General features: G+C 41.8%; 1 protein-coding gene across 1 annotated transcript in view; it reads left to right on the top strand.

Moving 5' to 3' along the window:
- fndc1 (fibronectin type III domain containing 1) overlaps positions 1-17,350 on the top strand; it is a 53,905-nt gene that overhangs the window by 15,021 nt on the left and 21,534 nt on the right. Inside the window, exons 4-15 of the mRNA XM_034699476.1 lie at positions 4,229-4,474; positions 4,670-4,768; positions 4,969-5,086; positions 5,191-5,378; positions 5,983-6,090; positions 7,642-7,830; positions 7,917-10,355; positions 10,540-10,655; positions 11,883-11,994; positions 12,114-12,479; positions 14,490-14,558; positions 15,568-15,717. Coding sequence (XP_034555367.1) covers positions 4,229-4,474; positions 4,670-4,768; positions 4,969-5,086; positions 5,191-5,378; positions 5,983-6,090; positions 7,642-7,830; positions 7,917-10,355; positions 10,540-10,655; positions 11,883-11,994; positions 12,114-12,479; positions 14,490-14,558; positions 15,568-15,717 — 4,200 coding nt within the window. The remainder of the gene's footprint in view (positions 1-4,228; positions 4,475-4,669; positions 4,769-4,968; positions 5,087-5,190; positions 5,379-5,982; positions 6,091-7,641; positions 7,831-7,916; positions 10,356-10,539; positions 10,656-11,882; positions 11,995-12,113; positions 12,480-14,489; positions 14,559-15,567; positions 15,718-17,350) is intronic.

Genomic DNA, 17,350 nt, shown 5'->3' with positions numbered 1-17,350 from the left:
CCACAATACACATCTTGTTAACAGTTGTACATAAAACAGCAATTATAAATATTAGAAACTGTTTCTAACTAGTCATATTATGCAATTTTAAAATGCTAATATTAGCCCAAGTTATCCTGTTAGACAAACAGGAAAGTGAAAGTTTGAAGTAATTCACTTTTAATTTTTAGCCTTCTGTCATTAAATCAAGAAGCTAACTTGCCAAGCTTACATTTAAGGCTATTTGATTCCACTGCAAAGCTGATAGCACTGAACTTTTAATTTCTTTTAACAAACTGAGTTTTAATGAAGTTTCCTAACTAATTTTACTTTCTTTCTTTCTTGATCTTAGATTTTAAAATATTTTATGTTTTCATGCTTATGTTTGTTCAATGTCAGATTTTAAATTGGATATTTTCTGACAAGGTATGACGTTATGGAATGAACCTGATTTTGGATCTACAATTAAATGTTGGGCATACAGGCACCCTGCAGGGGTGTCAAGAGGTCTGAGCCAGCTTCGGGCTGCGACTAAACACAGAAAAGACTCAATGTGTGAGTCTCAATCCTTGGGAAGAAGTTCTGAGATGAATCGAATTATTAAAGTGTTCATTTCGGTTAAGACAAGATCAGTTGTGATTCTGTGTCTGGCGGGACAGCAAGACTCTGCAAGTTACGGACTTCAGAGCAGCGGAGGGGGCTGATTATTTATAATAATCCCTCCTAATTTAAATAAACAATGTGACCCAACACTGTTTACTATGTACGTTAAGTTACATAAGTACACAGAGAGAGAGAGAGTAGATCAAACATAACTGGCCGCATATAAAATTGTAATGTTTGATGTGTTTGCTGTGTGTTTTTGTTGATTGTTACTGTTCTGGTTTTTGTTTTTAACTCTGTAAAGCACTTTGAATTGCTCTTTGTATGAATGGTGCTTTATAAATAAACTTGCCTTGCTTGCTAATCAGTGAAACAAGGCAAAGATGTTGGCTTTTCATTTTTGCTATTTGGGGTTTGACATTTGCCTAACTCTGCCTTTAGGGGCTGAAATAATTATTTTTGTCCATTTGGAAAGCTCTGCCATTGAGGATTGTTTATAACAATGAAACTGTGGCTAAACAGAGATATGCAGATCACTGTGAGACAGGTTTACCAGTTTATGTTTCAAAGTTTAGATTTTCTGGTGATGAAATGATAAAGTAAATGGATAAGAGTCTTGTTTTTTTCTGGCTTTCGAGAGGGGAATGAGTAAGCTATAGTCACATTCTTCAACATCAGCCTGAGCACGCTGAGGTGGGTCTCGGCTGTAGCACTGGTATGTCAGTCTGTCTGGAGGCCGGCCTCATAGCACCTCAGACCATCGAGCTTCCAGGAAAAAAACTGAAAGGATCTGGCAGTGAGAGTTTTGTGTAGTCAATGGTTTAGTGGTCCGCGGCATGGTGACCTGGGCCAAACTATGCACTGTGACGCTTTTCCAGAGAGAAAAAAGAGAAGAAAGAAAATAAGTAAAAGGAGAAGTCAGCTGATTAAAACCAAATGTTTTTTTTAAGTCGTCTAGTGCTTTGAGACTGAATCAAACAGGTACACTGATATGAAACAGAAGATCAGAAAATATTTTTATAAAGTGTAACCCAAACTGAGGCAGAAAGAAAACTTAAGATACCCTGCCACAATCCTAATCAATGTGTTCTGTCAGTTTGTACTTCAGTCTAGGATTTAAAATTGTTCAGTGTTTTCATATGTTATGCCTACAACGGAGTATAAGGACTGCCTTATAGAAAAAATAATAGATTTTGAGATTAAAGTAATGCATTTAAAAGAATAAGGTTGTACATTTATGAGAATAAAGTAAACATTTTAGTCTAGGGTTAATCTGTATGTTATTATGAAGGGACAGATCATAAGAGCAGCCTGCAGCCACCTGAACTGAAATATGGTACTTGGAGCATCTTTTGAAATTACACTATAGTATAGGTTTCTCAAATAACTCAAGACCCAATGTTTCAGCCCCACAGTAACAGGATTTTAAATCAATTGTGCAAGAAACTATCCGTTTTTTGGGGTGCTGGTTGCCTAGCAGTCTAAGCGCCCCACGTTTAGAGGCTACAGTCATCGTTGCAGAGGTCGCTGGTTAGACTCCCAGCCGGTCGACCATTTACTGCATGTCTTCCCCCGCTCTCTACTCCCCACATTTCCTGTCTCTCTTCAGCTGTCCTATCCATTAAAGGCGAAAAAGCCCAAAAATAAAACTTAAAAAAAAAAAAGGAAACCATCTGTTTTGAATAGGGGCAGGCTAATAGGCAGCCTGTACACGCTTCTGCAACCGCTGTTTGTCCTCAGCTCTTGAGTCTAACTTCTAAAGATGATCCACATTCTTCATTTTAATTTTAATTTGGGAAACTGGAAACTTCTTTCTCATAAAACTTTATCTTCCTAAGATTAAAACTTTATTCTCATATTTTTTTTTATTTCAATCCTGTAAATTTTGCAACTTTTTTCTTTTATGAATTTATTCTAGTAAATTTACAACTTTATCCTCAAAATAAAAAAAGAATTGGGGCGCTGGTGACCTAGCAGTCTAAGCGTCTCACACAGAGGCTACAGTCATTGTCGCAGGGGTCGCCGGTTCGATTCCCGGCCAGTCGACCATTTCCTGCATGTCCTCCCCTGATCTCTTCTCCCCACATTTCATGTCTTTCTTCAGCTGTCCTATCTAATAAAGGTGAAAAAGGGCCAAAAATATATATAATTTTTAATTTAAAAAATTTAAATAAAAATAACTTTATGTTTGCATATTTCTTTTTTTTCTGTAATCTAGTTTTAATAATTTAGAAAAATCTCAATTTTGAGAATCTGTGGTTAAAAAGTAAGCATGAATATGTCACAAAGTGTTAGGCAGACACCATACAGTGTGCCTGTGTACTAACAAGCAAACAACTCCAACTACTTTTGACATCATGTTGTTGATATCAAGTGGGATGAAACAAGAAAAAAGCTGGTGGGTTAATGTTAGGTCTAATTGTATGTGCATGTTTATTTGTGAATCCTGTCAAAATTGATTTTGATGTTATAATTTGACTTATAAACATAAAACAGTTTCTTCCTATCGCACTTTGAATCAGACACGGACAGAATGTCATCACAATGGCACAGAGAGAAGAAGACAAAAAGAAAGATTATCCAAGAAACTTGAACAGGTGCAGAAAAATCTTGGAGAGAAGTTTGTGAAAACAAGAAAAGCTGAAAGAAAAATCAACAACTGAAAGAGCGGTTGTTGCACTTCCAAACAACTTATTCTCTAGATCCAAAGTTAAGAAATGTGCTCAGCTGTGCTGGCAGGAAGGAGGGGAGGGATAGAAACTTAAAGACAAGAATGGAGTGATTCAAGTCTCCATGTCTTGTTGACACAAACCTCCTCCTTCTCACCAGAATCGTTTCTAGTGTGTTTGACCTCTCATTCACATCGTCTTTGCTGCACATGAAGTGTCATAGTGAAGAGATATTAGCACCAAAAGCCTCTCTATCTCCCTCTCAGGTCGAGCCTAAACACAACATTTTGGATGTGGTGGCTCAAACTACCTTTTCTTTTGTTAGGGGAAGCCCTCCATAACAGTGTTTTTGTCTTTCTTATTGTTTTGATTTTTGTCAGATCCACTTTATTACATCAGTTGAAATGTCAGTCCTCAACCAGCTGTGCATGTCGCTATGCTGACGGGAAACAGGCAGATACTTTTCATCTGACAGTGATTATGAGAAAAGGATAAAGGAGGGATCTGAGGAGGAAAGGGAAAAGAAAATGAAAGAGTGGGAGGAGGTTGTTTTTTTCACTTTGTTGCTCTCACTCAGGTTGATTTTCTGGCTGTTTGAAAAAAAAAAAAAAGTCTGAGTTGTCCTCGATGGAGTCACCACCAGGGAGGGGTAACAGCAGGAAGCAGGACATTGGAACGAATGACACGAGACATGGTCCTGTTCCACGGCATCTGCATTCTGTGACAACTGGGCATGTTTCCTTTCGTTGTTGGATGAAAGTGACATGTAATTGTGTGTTTATCACTGAGCAGATGTGAGTTGAGTGAAGCAATTGTGGTCAATGATTTTCCGTGGCAGATGCTTTCAACAAAGCTCAAAAGGGAAATCAAGCTCTGAGCACAGATTATGAATGAACTCTGGTGTCATGAAGGTCAGATGAACGCCACTCACTCTTACTGCACTCTGACTGTTCCTCTCCATTCACATCCATCAACAGGTCCACCCAGGTCTCCACAAGCTGCCTCCAGAAATCAGCCCCCTGTACAGCGAGCCACCAGGGTGGACAGGAAAGTTAATCCGTTGAGCTTGTCTACTACCAGGACACACAGGAGGGCCCCACAGTCCTCCTCGGGTCCCAGGCAACCTGAGAGAGCTTTAGCAGGAGCTCCTCCACTTGAAAGAAGACGGCAACACTACACCAAGCCTCAGTCTGACCAGAGAAACCGAAACACACAGAAACTAAGTAAGAGGACACATATTCTATATTCTGAACCACAGGACAAAGGGACAATGCTTTAAATTCTTGTAAAACCTGATGCTGAAAATGACTGTCAGTTTCCAAACTACATTTTAAGATCCTGTTTTGTGATTTTCCTTTTTTCTTTTTAAAATGTAAGTGTAAACCCTGGCCGTTCCTGGTATCCCTTTCTATTCATAGCATCTGAGTCCGTTCATGTGGTGTCACTGCAGGCACACAAAGCCGTGGGCCAGAGCGCACCTGCCAACAGAGCATTCACAACCAAAACCACCACACCAGGTACCTGCAGGTTTACAAAAAATCACAGCAAAATAACCTTTATTTTTCTGTGGATTGCAAATGTTTGAAAAGAGCCAATCAAAAATCATTGAAGCAGGAAACATTTGGTGTAATGTTAGTCAAAATGAGAAAAACAAAGTCATGCTCAATGATCTTAAGAGTGATTTAGAGATGTCTTTTTGTGTGTCTGTGTTGTCCAGAGCCACCAGAGTATGAGGCCCGGGACATCAGTGTCAGGGTTATGTCCCCTCAGTCAGTCCTCATCTCCTGGATTGACCCTGCTGTTGAGATGGGAAAGGTTGAACCTGGGTTATCAAGGTGGGAACTGTTTCAGTGTGTGTACCTGTAAAGACAAAGTGAAAGCACAAGAAAAAACACAAACCCTCTCTACAATGAAACATTCTTATTTTCTCTTCACTCAGATCCTATACAGTTAGGTACAGAGAAAAGGGTGAATCTGCACGCTGGGAGTACAAAGACAGCACCCAGAGGAGAATGATGATAGACACCCTGTCTGCTGACAGTATGTATGAGTTCTCAGTCAGAATCTCCCAGGGAGAAAATCATGGGAAATGGAGTGTCTCAGTTTTTCAGAGGACCCCAGAGTCAGGTAAGCACACACTGCCTGTCGAGCACTGTTTGTAGAATATGGATTTATATGTAGCCACGCAGTTTAAGGAAAAGTGATGAATAGTGATTTCTATTTCATGTGAACAGCTATAGAAAGCCAAGCCCTAAGTTTTACTCAAGATATGAAAAGACAAGTTATTCATGAAGAGAAGATTTCAGTCTTGCATAACCATGTCTGTTGGCTATTTGCAAAATCTCCTCATACCACACTTCATCATATTCATTTCCTAATACTCCCAATTGATACGTGATTCTAGTTTTGGCTGCAGCCCTGTCATGATATCAGCTTTTATACCATGTCACAGCAGCTCCTGAGCTGGGGTTCATTGGAATGTCAGTATTTACTGCCTGGCTCACAGCTAACATTTCCATCCGCACTTTCATACATGATCTCCAGGGCAGGTTCCTGACAATGTATGGCAGCAATACTTCCCTCAGTTGAAGTGTCCTGGCACCAATGTCCTCCTTGTTTTTACAAGCTTTTAGCAGCAATTTCCTCACCCTGTTCCCTCTGTGCTGCTTCTGGTTTCTGCTGCCTCTCCTTTCACTCACTATTCATTCACTGGTGTTCGCTTTTCTTCTAGCTCCATCTGGGCCACCCGAGAATTTTGAAGTCAAGCCACTACGCGGAAAAGGAACTGCTGTAATAGCAACATGGGATCCACCTGAAGAAACCAATGGGAGGTTAAGAGGTCAGGTCAAGAGGGCTAGTTGAAAAAACATATATTAACATAAAAATCTCTTTATACTCCTGGTGTTTGGAAATTCCCCAAAAGGGGAGATGTGGGATTTATGCATGTTTTATGTATTGACAGTGCCCACCATGTCTATTTCCTAGTGGCCTTGAATTTGGGTTCAAATTTTGGTCCTCTAATGCTGATGCACATGGAATCATCCAAAACAATTACTACTTGGATAGGTAATTAAAATGTGTCTGGGTAATGTGCAGAGTTTGGTGGTCACTTTTGAATGTCAAAAGTCAGCTGGGTGAGATTTTTTATAAGAAGACACTAACTAACAGTCCCATATAGTTATATTTTAACTGTTTACAATAAGTCTTATGTGTCTTTAAAGCAAGGTTTTGAATTCAACTGCAAAAAAACATAAATCACAAATTTAGCCTCTGTGAAGGATCTGCAGGCTCTCAGTTCCAAACATCATTATCCATGCAGTGATCTGACTGATCAGGAAAGCAAAGATTACAAATGAGGCACTGTCCTGATTGGTTGCCTGAATGTTGTCTGAGAGGGAAGAATGCAGACAGGTACAGACAAATGCAGAGGCAGAAAAACACCAAGCACTCCAGATGCAGAATCACATTAGGAGTGGGGCTCTGCATGCGTGCCGATGTAAATCACTCCTGTCTTTACGTCGCCCCAGGAGCCAGTTCAAGTCACTATGTAGATGCTTAGTTTTCCCAGTAGGAGGGCTGGCTAAAAAAACAACATCCACATTCTGACACAGGACTTCCACCAGATCCGTGTCCGGTCCATCTGCAGTCCGGCGCCGTGCTCTCTCATCCGTCAACACCCACTGGTTGCGTTTTCAGAACACAGCACGGAGCAGGACTGCCGGACAGCTGGAGTCATGTGACCGAGGTTTTCCAACGGCAATCACTGAATCAAGGATTCTCCTCCTCCTCTCCTCATCCATGTTGTCTTTATCGGCCTCTGAAAACCTCTGACCTGTTGACTCCAGGCCTGCCTCCGCGCCATCTGCTCTTTGCTGAATTGATGCGTTATGCTCTGGCATCCGGCAAAAATAGAAGTCTTGTGTATCTGATCCGTTGCGTTCCGACCTGCCAGAACAGAGACGCAGCCGGAACGCAATGGAGCGGATCCAGTGGGGGTTAACACATTGACCAGAATAGAAACCTATCAGATCCGGTTCCGTGACCGATCGGAGACGGATCTGGTGGAATTTGGCCTTTAGGGTTGTAAGGCTGGAGAATGAATATGCATATGCATATGCAAGGAAAAACATGTTTTTCATTAGGGAGGACAAGAATCGCAAAGACCGCACCACAGGGGGTGCCAGACTTGACAAAAACTAAAAGTTCCTCAAAAGAGCTTAAAACTGTTACATACCCATTTTTAATAAGCTTGTAAAAAAGGTCTAAATGTTTTGTAAGACTCTTAATATTTTCTATTTTCAAAGAGCCCTAGTTATCACTTTTCTCCTATATAATAACATTGTACTTTTTTTTGACAATTGACAGTTGTTTACGCTCTATCTCCACACAGAGTACATCATGTCTTACGCTCCCGCTATGAAGCCATTCGGAATGAAAACTTTGACTTACCGTGGAAGCATCACCTCAGCCACCGTAGATGGCCTCACACCGGGAGACCGTTACATCTTCAAGATTAGAGCCACCAACAGGAGAGGACAGGGACCACAGAGCAAGGCCTTAGCTGTTGTAATGCCAGGATGTAAGAAAGTTTAATCATCTACAGTAATCGTTTACATGTGTATGCTTTAAAATTAGATTCATGGCATTCTTTTTGTCTACTTCCAGCTAGCAGTGCTGCGTCATCGCCATCAAAAACCAAGGACAGCAGCAGGACTAGCCACACTCCTTCCAGACAAGATACTGACCATGAGGAATCTGACCTCCAGTCGACTGAGGTCCCAGAGGAACCAACAACACCTTCACGGCCTCGCCCTGCTGCACCTGTCAGCAGGCGTGTGAGGCCACTTTCTCAGACACGCTCATATCACAGCATCTTCTCCTCCGTGAGGGGCTCAGTCAGAAACCCAGCAAACAGAGGGTCGTCCCGAGGAAGAGCTCAAAATAGAGAAGAAGAGGAGGAGGAGAAGGAGGAAGAGAACATACCCACAACACCGCCTCCAGAAGAAGAGACAACAACCACGGAGGTGGTCGTAGAGACAAAAGAACCTGATAACGATGTTTCTCCTGAATCTGAGGATGACGTTGGATATGATGAAGAGCTCCAAACCACTGAGACCCCTAGCCTCAAAGTTGTTACACCCTCCCCAACTAAACCAGCTTCTTCTCGTCAAAAAGCCTCACCAAGACGGCCCATTAAGATCAGGGTCCATCAAAAACCCGGATCTAAAGATACTTCATCATCTTCTTCTGATTCATCCTCCTCTTCCTCCGCTTCCTCTGCAGATTCCTCCTCAAGTTCTTCTGTCCCTACTTCCTCTTCTGGTTCATCATCCTCGTCTTCTTCCTCCTCCTCACGTATACAAGAGTCGGCAGCCAGTAGAAAGGACTTAGAGGCTTCCACATACCCAGAAGGCAAAAACACCTTCGATAAGCAAAGCACAACACATACAAAACCCTCCACTCCAGTTGTTAAAGACACCCATTCACAGCAGACAGAAGGTACATCAGTTAGTAGAGGCTCAGCTTCATCAGGGCGCGCCAATGGGTCTGGATTTGGCTCTAGATATGGGTATAGTCGAAGACATCCAGGGACTTTGCTTCGAGGGAATTCAACTAGATTGCTAAATGGTTACAAACCTGCTATCACCTCACAGTCAAATGTACCAAACAGAACTCCAAACCAAGAAACATCACAGTCCACAACACCAGAGAGGACTCAAAACCACCAGACATCACATACTGTCAATTCAGCAACATCTCGATCCCCTTCAGGAAGTGGCAACCAGAACCAGGCCACATCAGATACACAAGACAAGCAAGGTTCTTCTCATTCAGCCTCACACAACACACAGAGTTCCCACTCATTACCTGAACAAGACACAAGGATCAGGGAGGGTCATGATGACAGTACTAACAAAAACACAGATGTAGAAGTCACTAAAGTTGAGGAACCTACTTCAAGCTCTAAACCACAACCAGTGGAGGAGGAGGGAAGGGATGCAGAGGGAAGGGAGGAGAACAAACCGGTGGCTCCTCGTACCAGAATCAGCCCCTCATTTGCTGAAAGATTCCCTTGGCTAGCCACTCGTTACCCAGGCAGGTTTGGTTCAGGGACAAGAGTGTCATCTCCCAGGCAGGATGGTAGGAGCCCTGTGACTAGGACTTCTTCCTCTACGGGGGTTGGCAGATCCACTAGGGTTTCAGGGGCCACAGGTGCCGCAGGGGTGTCAACCATACAGGAGACTAGTGTGGATCTGAGGAATCCTTCCACTGGTGACTCCCTAAAGAACGGGGTCGCAGAGGGCCCTGTGAAGCCGTCTATTACAAATCAAAATACAGCATCCAGTGATGATAGATACCCAACTACCTCATCCTCTTCTTCATCTTCTTCATCAAACCCAGATTCCCATCAGTCTTCAAGAGGACACAGAGACTCAAGTGAGCCCATTCATCAAGGAACCACTTATGACAGTGATAAGGATCAGGATAAGGCGTACCTAAATGAGGGGAACAGAGAAATCAGTGGAACAGCTGATAAAACTGCTGACACTATACCAGCCCAGAAGAATCCTGCTGTAACTTCCGCAGACCCTCACAGAACTGTAGAGGACAATGAGAGTACAGGTACAAGGGAAACTTCCTCCAGAACGAGAACCAGCTCAGCATCTGGAGCAAACCCAGCTTATCGCCGTCCAGGTTTTGGGGCAAACGGGAGGGTGCGCTCTCCTCTGTTTACCAACAGGCAGTTTGGTGGATCAAGGCTTCCCATCAGACCACAGCCAGCACAGAACTCAAGGGTTGGGTCTTCAACATCTGATTCCACATCATCATCATCATCATCATCATCATCATCTGGCTCCTCTGCTTCCTCAAATGTGCCACAGCCGGTTTTGACTTCAGACCGTGACAGCGGCACTCTCGCGTCTGTGACAAGAACAGGGGGATTAACGGGGGGCAACTCTCAGTCCACGTCTTCATCTTCAGCATCGTCATCAGCATCATCAAGAGACAGCTTAAGGGGCCAGGGGGGAAGGTCACGATATCCCACCATCAGAGGGAAACCAACCAATGGTGGACAACTGAAGCCTGCTTATAATGGAAACGGTAGGGTAAACTGGTAAACTACATTTGATTGCGAGGTATTGTCACTTCAAGCTACTGTATAACTAAAAAGGAGCAAGGGTTTGCTTATAGAGAAAGCAGAGTTGTTGGTGATAAATAGATGTGTGATACTGCAATTAATAAGTTATCACATAATAAAACCATTCTTAAAACGTGTGATTGACAGGAAAAAATGGACGACCCAACCTGACAGCAACAGGTGACAAAGAGTCCACTCCCTCTCATGGAACCAGTAAAGCTGTTGGTCAAAGATTTATCACTGGACCTGATGGAAATAAATGGGTAACTACAATAAGTCAGCTGATTGTAACCACTGTTGTTATGTAGCAAGGTAAAGTTGAGCTTTGGCATGTATGCCATGAATGCATCATGAAATAAGATATAAATTATAATAATAACAATTCATTTTATTTATAGGCGCCTTTCCGGACACCCAAGGTGTCGCAATAATAAAAGCAACACTCAACAGTAAATAAATACATACAGTAGAATAAAGGATGCAGTACTAGAAAAATGAAAGGGGGGAGGGGAAGTCATTCCAGTCCCAAAGAGACAGATTAGAGTGCGTATGCTTGGTGGAAAAGGTGAGTTTTTAGGCAGGATTTGAAGGTGGTGGGAGAGGTGGGATTTTGTACGTCTAGGGGGAGAGAGTTCCAGAGGCTGGGAGCCAAGCGGCTGAAGGCTCTCGAACCCATGGTGGTCAAGCGAGCAGGTGGGAGGGTGCGTTGGATGGAAGAGGAGGACCTGAGACTACGGATGGGTATTTTTGTATGGAGGAGGGCAATGAGGTACTGAGGAGCTAAGTCGTTGATGGTCTTGTAAGTGAGGAACAGAAGCTTGAAAATGATGTGGTATTTAATGGGAAGCCAGTGGAGCTGCTGCAGGACAGGTGTGATTTCGCTGGTGGAGGGAGTTCTGGTGATGATGCGGGCAGCAGAGTTTTGAACCAGTTGAAGTTTATGGATGGATTTGTCAGGTAAACCAAAAAGAAGGGAGTTGCAGTAATCCAGGCAGGAGGTAACCAGGGTGTGAACCAGAATGGATGTACTGTTGGGGGAGAGAGAAGGACGCAGGCGAGAGATGTTACGGAGATGGAAGTATGCTGATGTGGGACTGGAAATACAGTGTGCTGTCGAGGATGACACCCAGACTCTTAACATGGGGGGAGGGGGAGACGGAGGAGTTGTCGATGAGGATGGAGAGATATATATTGTATAGCAATTTCATAGAGCAGGTTAATATTTTGTTGCAATTAGCACCGATATCAGTGGTGTGGTAGTAGCTACTTTATGATGATACAGCTAAGAGGTTAGCTTTGCCTTATGGTGCTTCAATCTCAAGGTAAAAACAAGACTCCGGGCATTTGCCGTATCTGTCCAAGAAATAGTTTAGCACATAACCGTTTCTATTAAAACTACGCATTTGACTCATTTCGAATAGCTGAATGAAATTGACCTCACTGAATGTAAGAATATGGATTGCCATATTGATCTGGCTTTCTCTCCTCAGGTTGTGGATTTGGAGCAGGGCATTCTTATGAACCAAGATGGACAAGTTCTCCAGGACTCAAACGGCAAACCTCGGAGAGTTGTGCTTGGGGAGGATGGACAAACAATATTTGGTGACATGTTTCAGCCAATCTTACATGACATAATGATATAAATGTTTTAAGATATTTTCCTGCTCAAGACAAAGTCATGTTTATTCTGTTTCCCCCTCATCTGTTTTTGGTACCATCAGACCTCATGGGCAGTCCTCTGGTAAACCAGGAAGGCATGGCTCTGTTTGGCCATGGCCGAGACAGCCGGCCAGTGGTCAACCCCAAAGACAAAGTCCTCATGGTTGGAGGGAAACCTGTTGTTGGTTTGGACCAACCCCACCACAGGACCACCACTACCACCATCGCCACCACCACCACCACCACCACCACCACCACCACCATGGCTCCAACCACCACACCCGAGCCCACCACCACAGAATGGTTCATGGAAGAATCTACATCTGTCCCACCATATCCAACCTGTCCACCTGGAACCTTCTCCAAAACAGATGAATATGGGTATCCATTATTGGACCCAGAGGGAATACTGGACTGTTATCCAGAAGGTGAGTCACTGAAAAGAAACAGCACTTGAAATTCACCATGACAGGCTGGAACAGCGTTTTGAAAGAATGATTCAAAGGCAGATTTTTGAACTAGAGATAAAACAAAATAGTGCATTGCCTCCTTTTGCTTTCCCAAAGCACTAAAGTTAAGTTCACTGAAATGTTTAGGAGCCAGAGTAATGAGCATTAAGGAGCATGACTTCATGAAATCTAATAGCTGTATTGTTTGACATATCTATCAGGCTAAGGGCCTGGCTGTTTCCTGTGTGTACCCACAGATCCTATAACTCCTAAACTGCGTGTATTTGAGCTGTGTGATCTGATTTCTATGTTGATGTGTGTTTGACTGAGAGACCACAGGAACCACATGCAAGTCTCAACATCCAGAGCCTTATGATTAAATTACGGCTGGTTCAAACTCACTGCTGGCTGTCGATTGAATACACTTAAAAACATGAGAATACATGTCAGGACATTTGAAAAGAGGTTTGGGTTTTCGCTTAAAAAATAAATATACCAACACAGTAAGGTATATTACAACGGCGTATTAGGGCCACTTAAAGGTGACATATCATGCAAAATCGACTTTTTAATGGTTCTCTACTTGAAACATGTGTCCCTGGCATGTCTACAAACCCCCTGAAAATGAAAAAAAATCCATTCTGCCCCTGTTCTGATTTCTCCACCTTTCTGTAAATGTGTGTGAAACGAGCCGTTTCAGTTTTCAGTGTTTTTCATACGTCACAACGCCATCCAGTCTGTAACGGAAGTCAGAGCTCGGAGCTTGTTCAGCCCATAGACTGTATAAAATACAACTCAACCCCTCCTCCGTATTTCATTCCCTGCACACATGTGTGCTAACAAGGAGCTTAGGAGGGAGGCATGCTAGTTGTAGGCTGTCTTAATAAACACAAAGGTCGGTTTTATTCCCCACGTCTGCAGATTTGAAGATCTAGTGGATGATTTTTATTTTTCATGGAAAAGTGCTAGCGCTAGTTAGCATAGCCACATAGCTACATGTTTGTAGCTGTGTACCAAGACACACGTCGACATACTGACAAATAAAACAACAAGAAACACTAAATCTATGACCAATCCTTCAGAAAGGTCCTGCTGCAGGCGCCTCTCCGTCAGGATCAGATTCTGGATCAAATTCAGAGGTTGAAGTAACACGGGTCTGTGAGCAGCCGTGTCTATGCAGTCAACATGTAAACATTAGATCAACGTGCTGGACAGTAGAGGCCACATCCACTTCCTGAGGGGGCATGGTCAGAGAGCTCATTCTCATTTAAAGGCACAGACACAGAAAACAGCCTGTTCTGAGCAGGGCTGAAAAAGAAGGGTTTCCAGGCATGCCAAAATCTGATTTCAAAGTGTTTTTTTGAGCATTAAAGACATTTTTTCTGGGACCTGTTAGACCAATATATTTTGATGAAAAAGAGCATAATATGTCACCTTTAAGTATTTTTTCAAAAACTACGACTTTGTAATCTCAGAAATTTTGAGTTATTTCTCGAAAAACCACGACTTTAAAAACTCGAAAATTTTGGGTTTCATTTCACATAGATTTGTGACTTTATAAACTCGCCATTGTTAAGTTTTTTTTGTTAAAAATGTACTAATTCTAATTTATTTATTTTCTTTCTTAGTGGCCCAAATAAGTCGTCGTAGTATATAACACATAATCAAGACTAAATTAAAAATAGATATATAATTTAAGTAATTATTAACACATATAAGTACCTCTGACACAAACAAATCTAGCTCTGTGGGAACAGATTTGACTTGGTCAGAGCAGAATCAAGTCCTTTATGCTGTTATTTGTGTTGTGTTATGAACTCTTTTGTATTATTGTTTCAGACTCTTATCATGTCTCATAGTGCTAAAATCTAAACTATGTGTTTATATTAGTGTTTGTCTTTATGGATGCGTGGGTGTTCAAGTCATTTTGTGTATGCAAAGCTCAGCAGTGTGAGACTGATGCTCCAGCTTGTTCTACTTCTCTGACAGAGGAATCCTCAGGAATGGAAATGGACCACATGGTTACAGTGATGCCTGATGCTTTAGCTCTTGAGAAAGGTATTGGCTGAGTTTGGCTTCGGACCGACCTACCGCCACTGGGCTGGGATAGACTAGACCGCACTGCATGCTGATGTTTGTTGTTTGTTTGGTGAACTGTTGTTTGTTTATTGTCTGTTTATGTGTTTGTGGATGTGTTTGCTTGCTCTTCCTGTCTCTTCCGGTGGTCTTTGCTTTGTTTCTCTTCTCATTAGTTTGTTTAACTTGTTTTTGGTTCACTGCTGTGTTTTTCTGGACGTTTTCTATTATGGGCTGTTTTTAATCCTTTTTCTTCCAAAATATTTTAACCATGGTGCATGTGAACTGCATTACTAAGCCGAAGAGAATGCTGTGGGTTATGATTTATTCCTCTGTGTTTGCTGTTCTTATCAATGCTTTCTAAACTAACAGATGAGCTGTGGATTCTGCCAAACACTAGCTTTGGACTAACTTTGTCCGACGTGAGACTTTGCACTTCGAAAAACTACAATTAATGGATCTCTAAAGGAATCTCTTGCATGTGAGCAGCGATTTGAATTCTCTTCTGTACTTGTTTTGTTCCAGGAAAGATATTACAATATTTTCTTAGCACTTCCCTGCCGTGGCTCAAAGCTGGTTGCATGTGTGTGAACCATGATGTAATGCTTTGGTTCACTGATGCAGCACGGGGGGAAAAAAGCTGTGTTGAAAGAGGATGGAGCTAATTGAATTTCATCCACTGAATCCCCCTCACATTTGTCAACCTAGGAGACTTGTGAAAAAGTCGCTGTCTTCAAACACCCCCCATATTGGAAAGATGGTTAGCAAAACATCAGGAAAGACCGCAGCTTTGGGTGTTCAGGGAAAACAGGGTTGAGCTCACACATCTGCCCGGAGATATTTAAATCAATTTGGCACCTTATCATGAGGCCGAACAAATGCTGCCAATTACAAAGGATTTATGAAACACTGCGGCTTGTGAATAATTTATGGATGTGAATAATAAAATCTTTGTTGATCAAAAGCTCACTGATACGTCTGTTGTTGCCAGATGAGTTATTTGTCCAGACCACCAGGCCACCAACGACTACTACAACACCAAGAACCAGCACAACAGAGGAGCCGACAGCGCTGGACACTCGACCCAGGAACAGAGGCCCCTCATCGGAGTTTGACCTCAGCGGGAAGAAGCGTTTCACAGGTACTGAAAGGCAGAAATAAGTACGTGTGCATCAACATGTGCTAATGTGGATCAACCCTGGCAAAGTGTCCTCCACTCGTCACTGTGTGAGGTGTTGCATAATATCTCACATAGCTTAGCCTTGAGTTCATTTTGCAGTTGTAAACTTGCCTGTTGGATGTGAAGAAAAAAAACTTAAGCCCACTCACAGAGATATAAACTCAAGCTGTTTTCACACATGCACACATTTATTTACCAGAATTAACTCGTAAATTAATCAGATTAGTGTCATACATTTATGAGGATAAAGTTGTAACCTTACAAGAATTAAGTGGTAGTTTTATGAGAAGAATTATAGGTTAACCCTCCTGTTGTGTGTGTTTCTCTGGAACAGCAATAATTTTCATGGTTCAATTTGACCCGATGTATATTTAATTATCCAAAAGTGTCTGAACCCCAAAAAATCCCAATACACATTTGTTTTAATCTATTTTTTACTCCATTACTAACCATTTAAATCAAGATTTGGTCCATTGGTGTTCTTTAATCCTCAAAGATCATGGTTCAATGACGATAACTCACTTGTTTTTCATTAAAATCCGTGATAAAACTTTTTTTAATGTACATTGGAAAGCCCTAAATATAAATACAATAGTTTTACATGACATCATTTTTTGTTTATTTTATTTAAAAGAATATATTTTTATAAAATGATGTTGATAAATTAACATGACACCTCTTCTGTCACATGCTGCCCAGATTTTTATGCTGCATTTAGCTGGTTTGGAAGGCATATATTGCCTAAAGTAGACTTTAAAAGGGGTCAATTTGACCCGCAACATAACAGGAGGGTTAATCCATAATGTACGTATAAATAAAAAATGGGAGAGTGATATTGGAAGGACATCCTGCACTAAAACAAGGAATGTGTAGCATCTTGTGAAGTTATTCTCAACAGCTGAGGACAAACAGTGGTTGCAGAAGCATGCACAGGGTAACTGTGGTCCTGATGTGCCAAAAGATTGAGTTATACTTAAGTATAACTTGACAAGATGCTCCATGTTGCTCATTTTAGTCCTCTTCTGATCTTCCTAGTCAAAATAACATATAAACTAACCATAGCCTAAAATTAGAGCTTTTATCATAAATTATGAGTTCATTCTCAGAAATCTGTGACTTTATTCTTGTAAATTTACAACTTTATTCTTGCAACAATTTGACTTTCATCTCGAAATCTTAAATAGTTTTTCCTTAATGTGGCCCAGGTCCTCCGTCTTACATGTGTGAATGCTAACAGCTGGAGTTTCATCCATGGTTTAATGCAGATTTGTCCTGTCAGCCCCTCATAGTACTGTAGATAGAAGAGAAAACTTTAATTTAAAAGGATGTGGAAAATTGTCTTCAGCTTTATAAGAACAGCACACAATGACATGAATTACAAACAATACAAGGTTCAAAAACAAGAGATTAAAATAGCCAAGTAGTTGGTGTAAGCCTATGTGAGGGAGCAGGGGGAAATATTCAGGGATGATTCACCATGAGGGAGCTAGCAGCCAAGATTTACAACGTTAATATTGTGCTGTGTGTAAGTGTGACACAGGATGAATCAAAACAGCCTAGGTTGAAGAGGGACAATCATTTTCAAGATGTGAAC

Source organism: Notolabrus celidotus, chromosome 13, assembly GCF_009762535.1.
Source record: "Notolabrus celidotus isolate fNotCel1 chromosome 13, fNotCel1.pri, whole genome shotgun sequence".
Lineage (NCBI taxonomy): Eukaryota > Metazoa > Chordata > Actinopteri > Labriformes > Labridae > Notolabrus > Notolabrus celidotus.
Note: the sequence above shows the minus strand (reverse complement) of the source record. Positions and strands in the feature narration are given on the sequence as shown.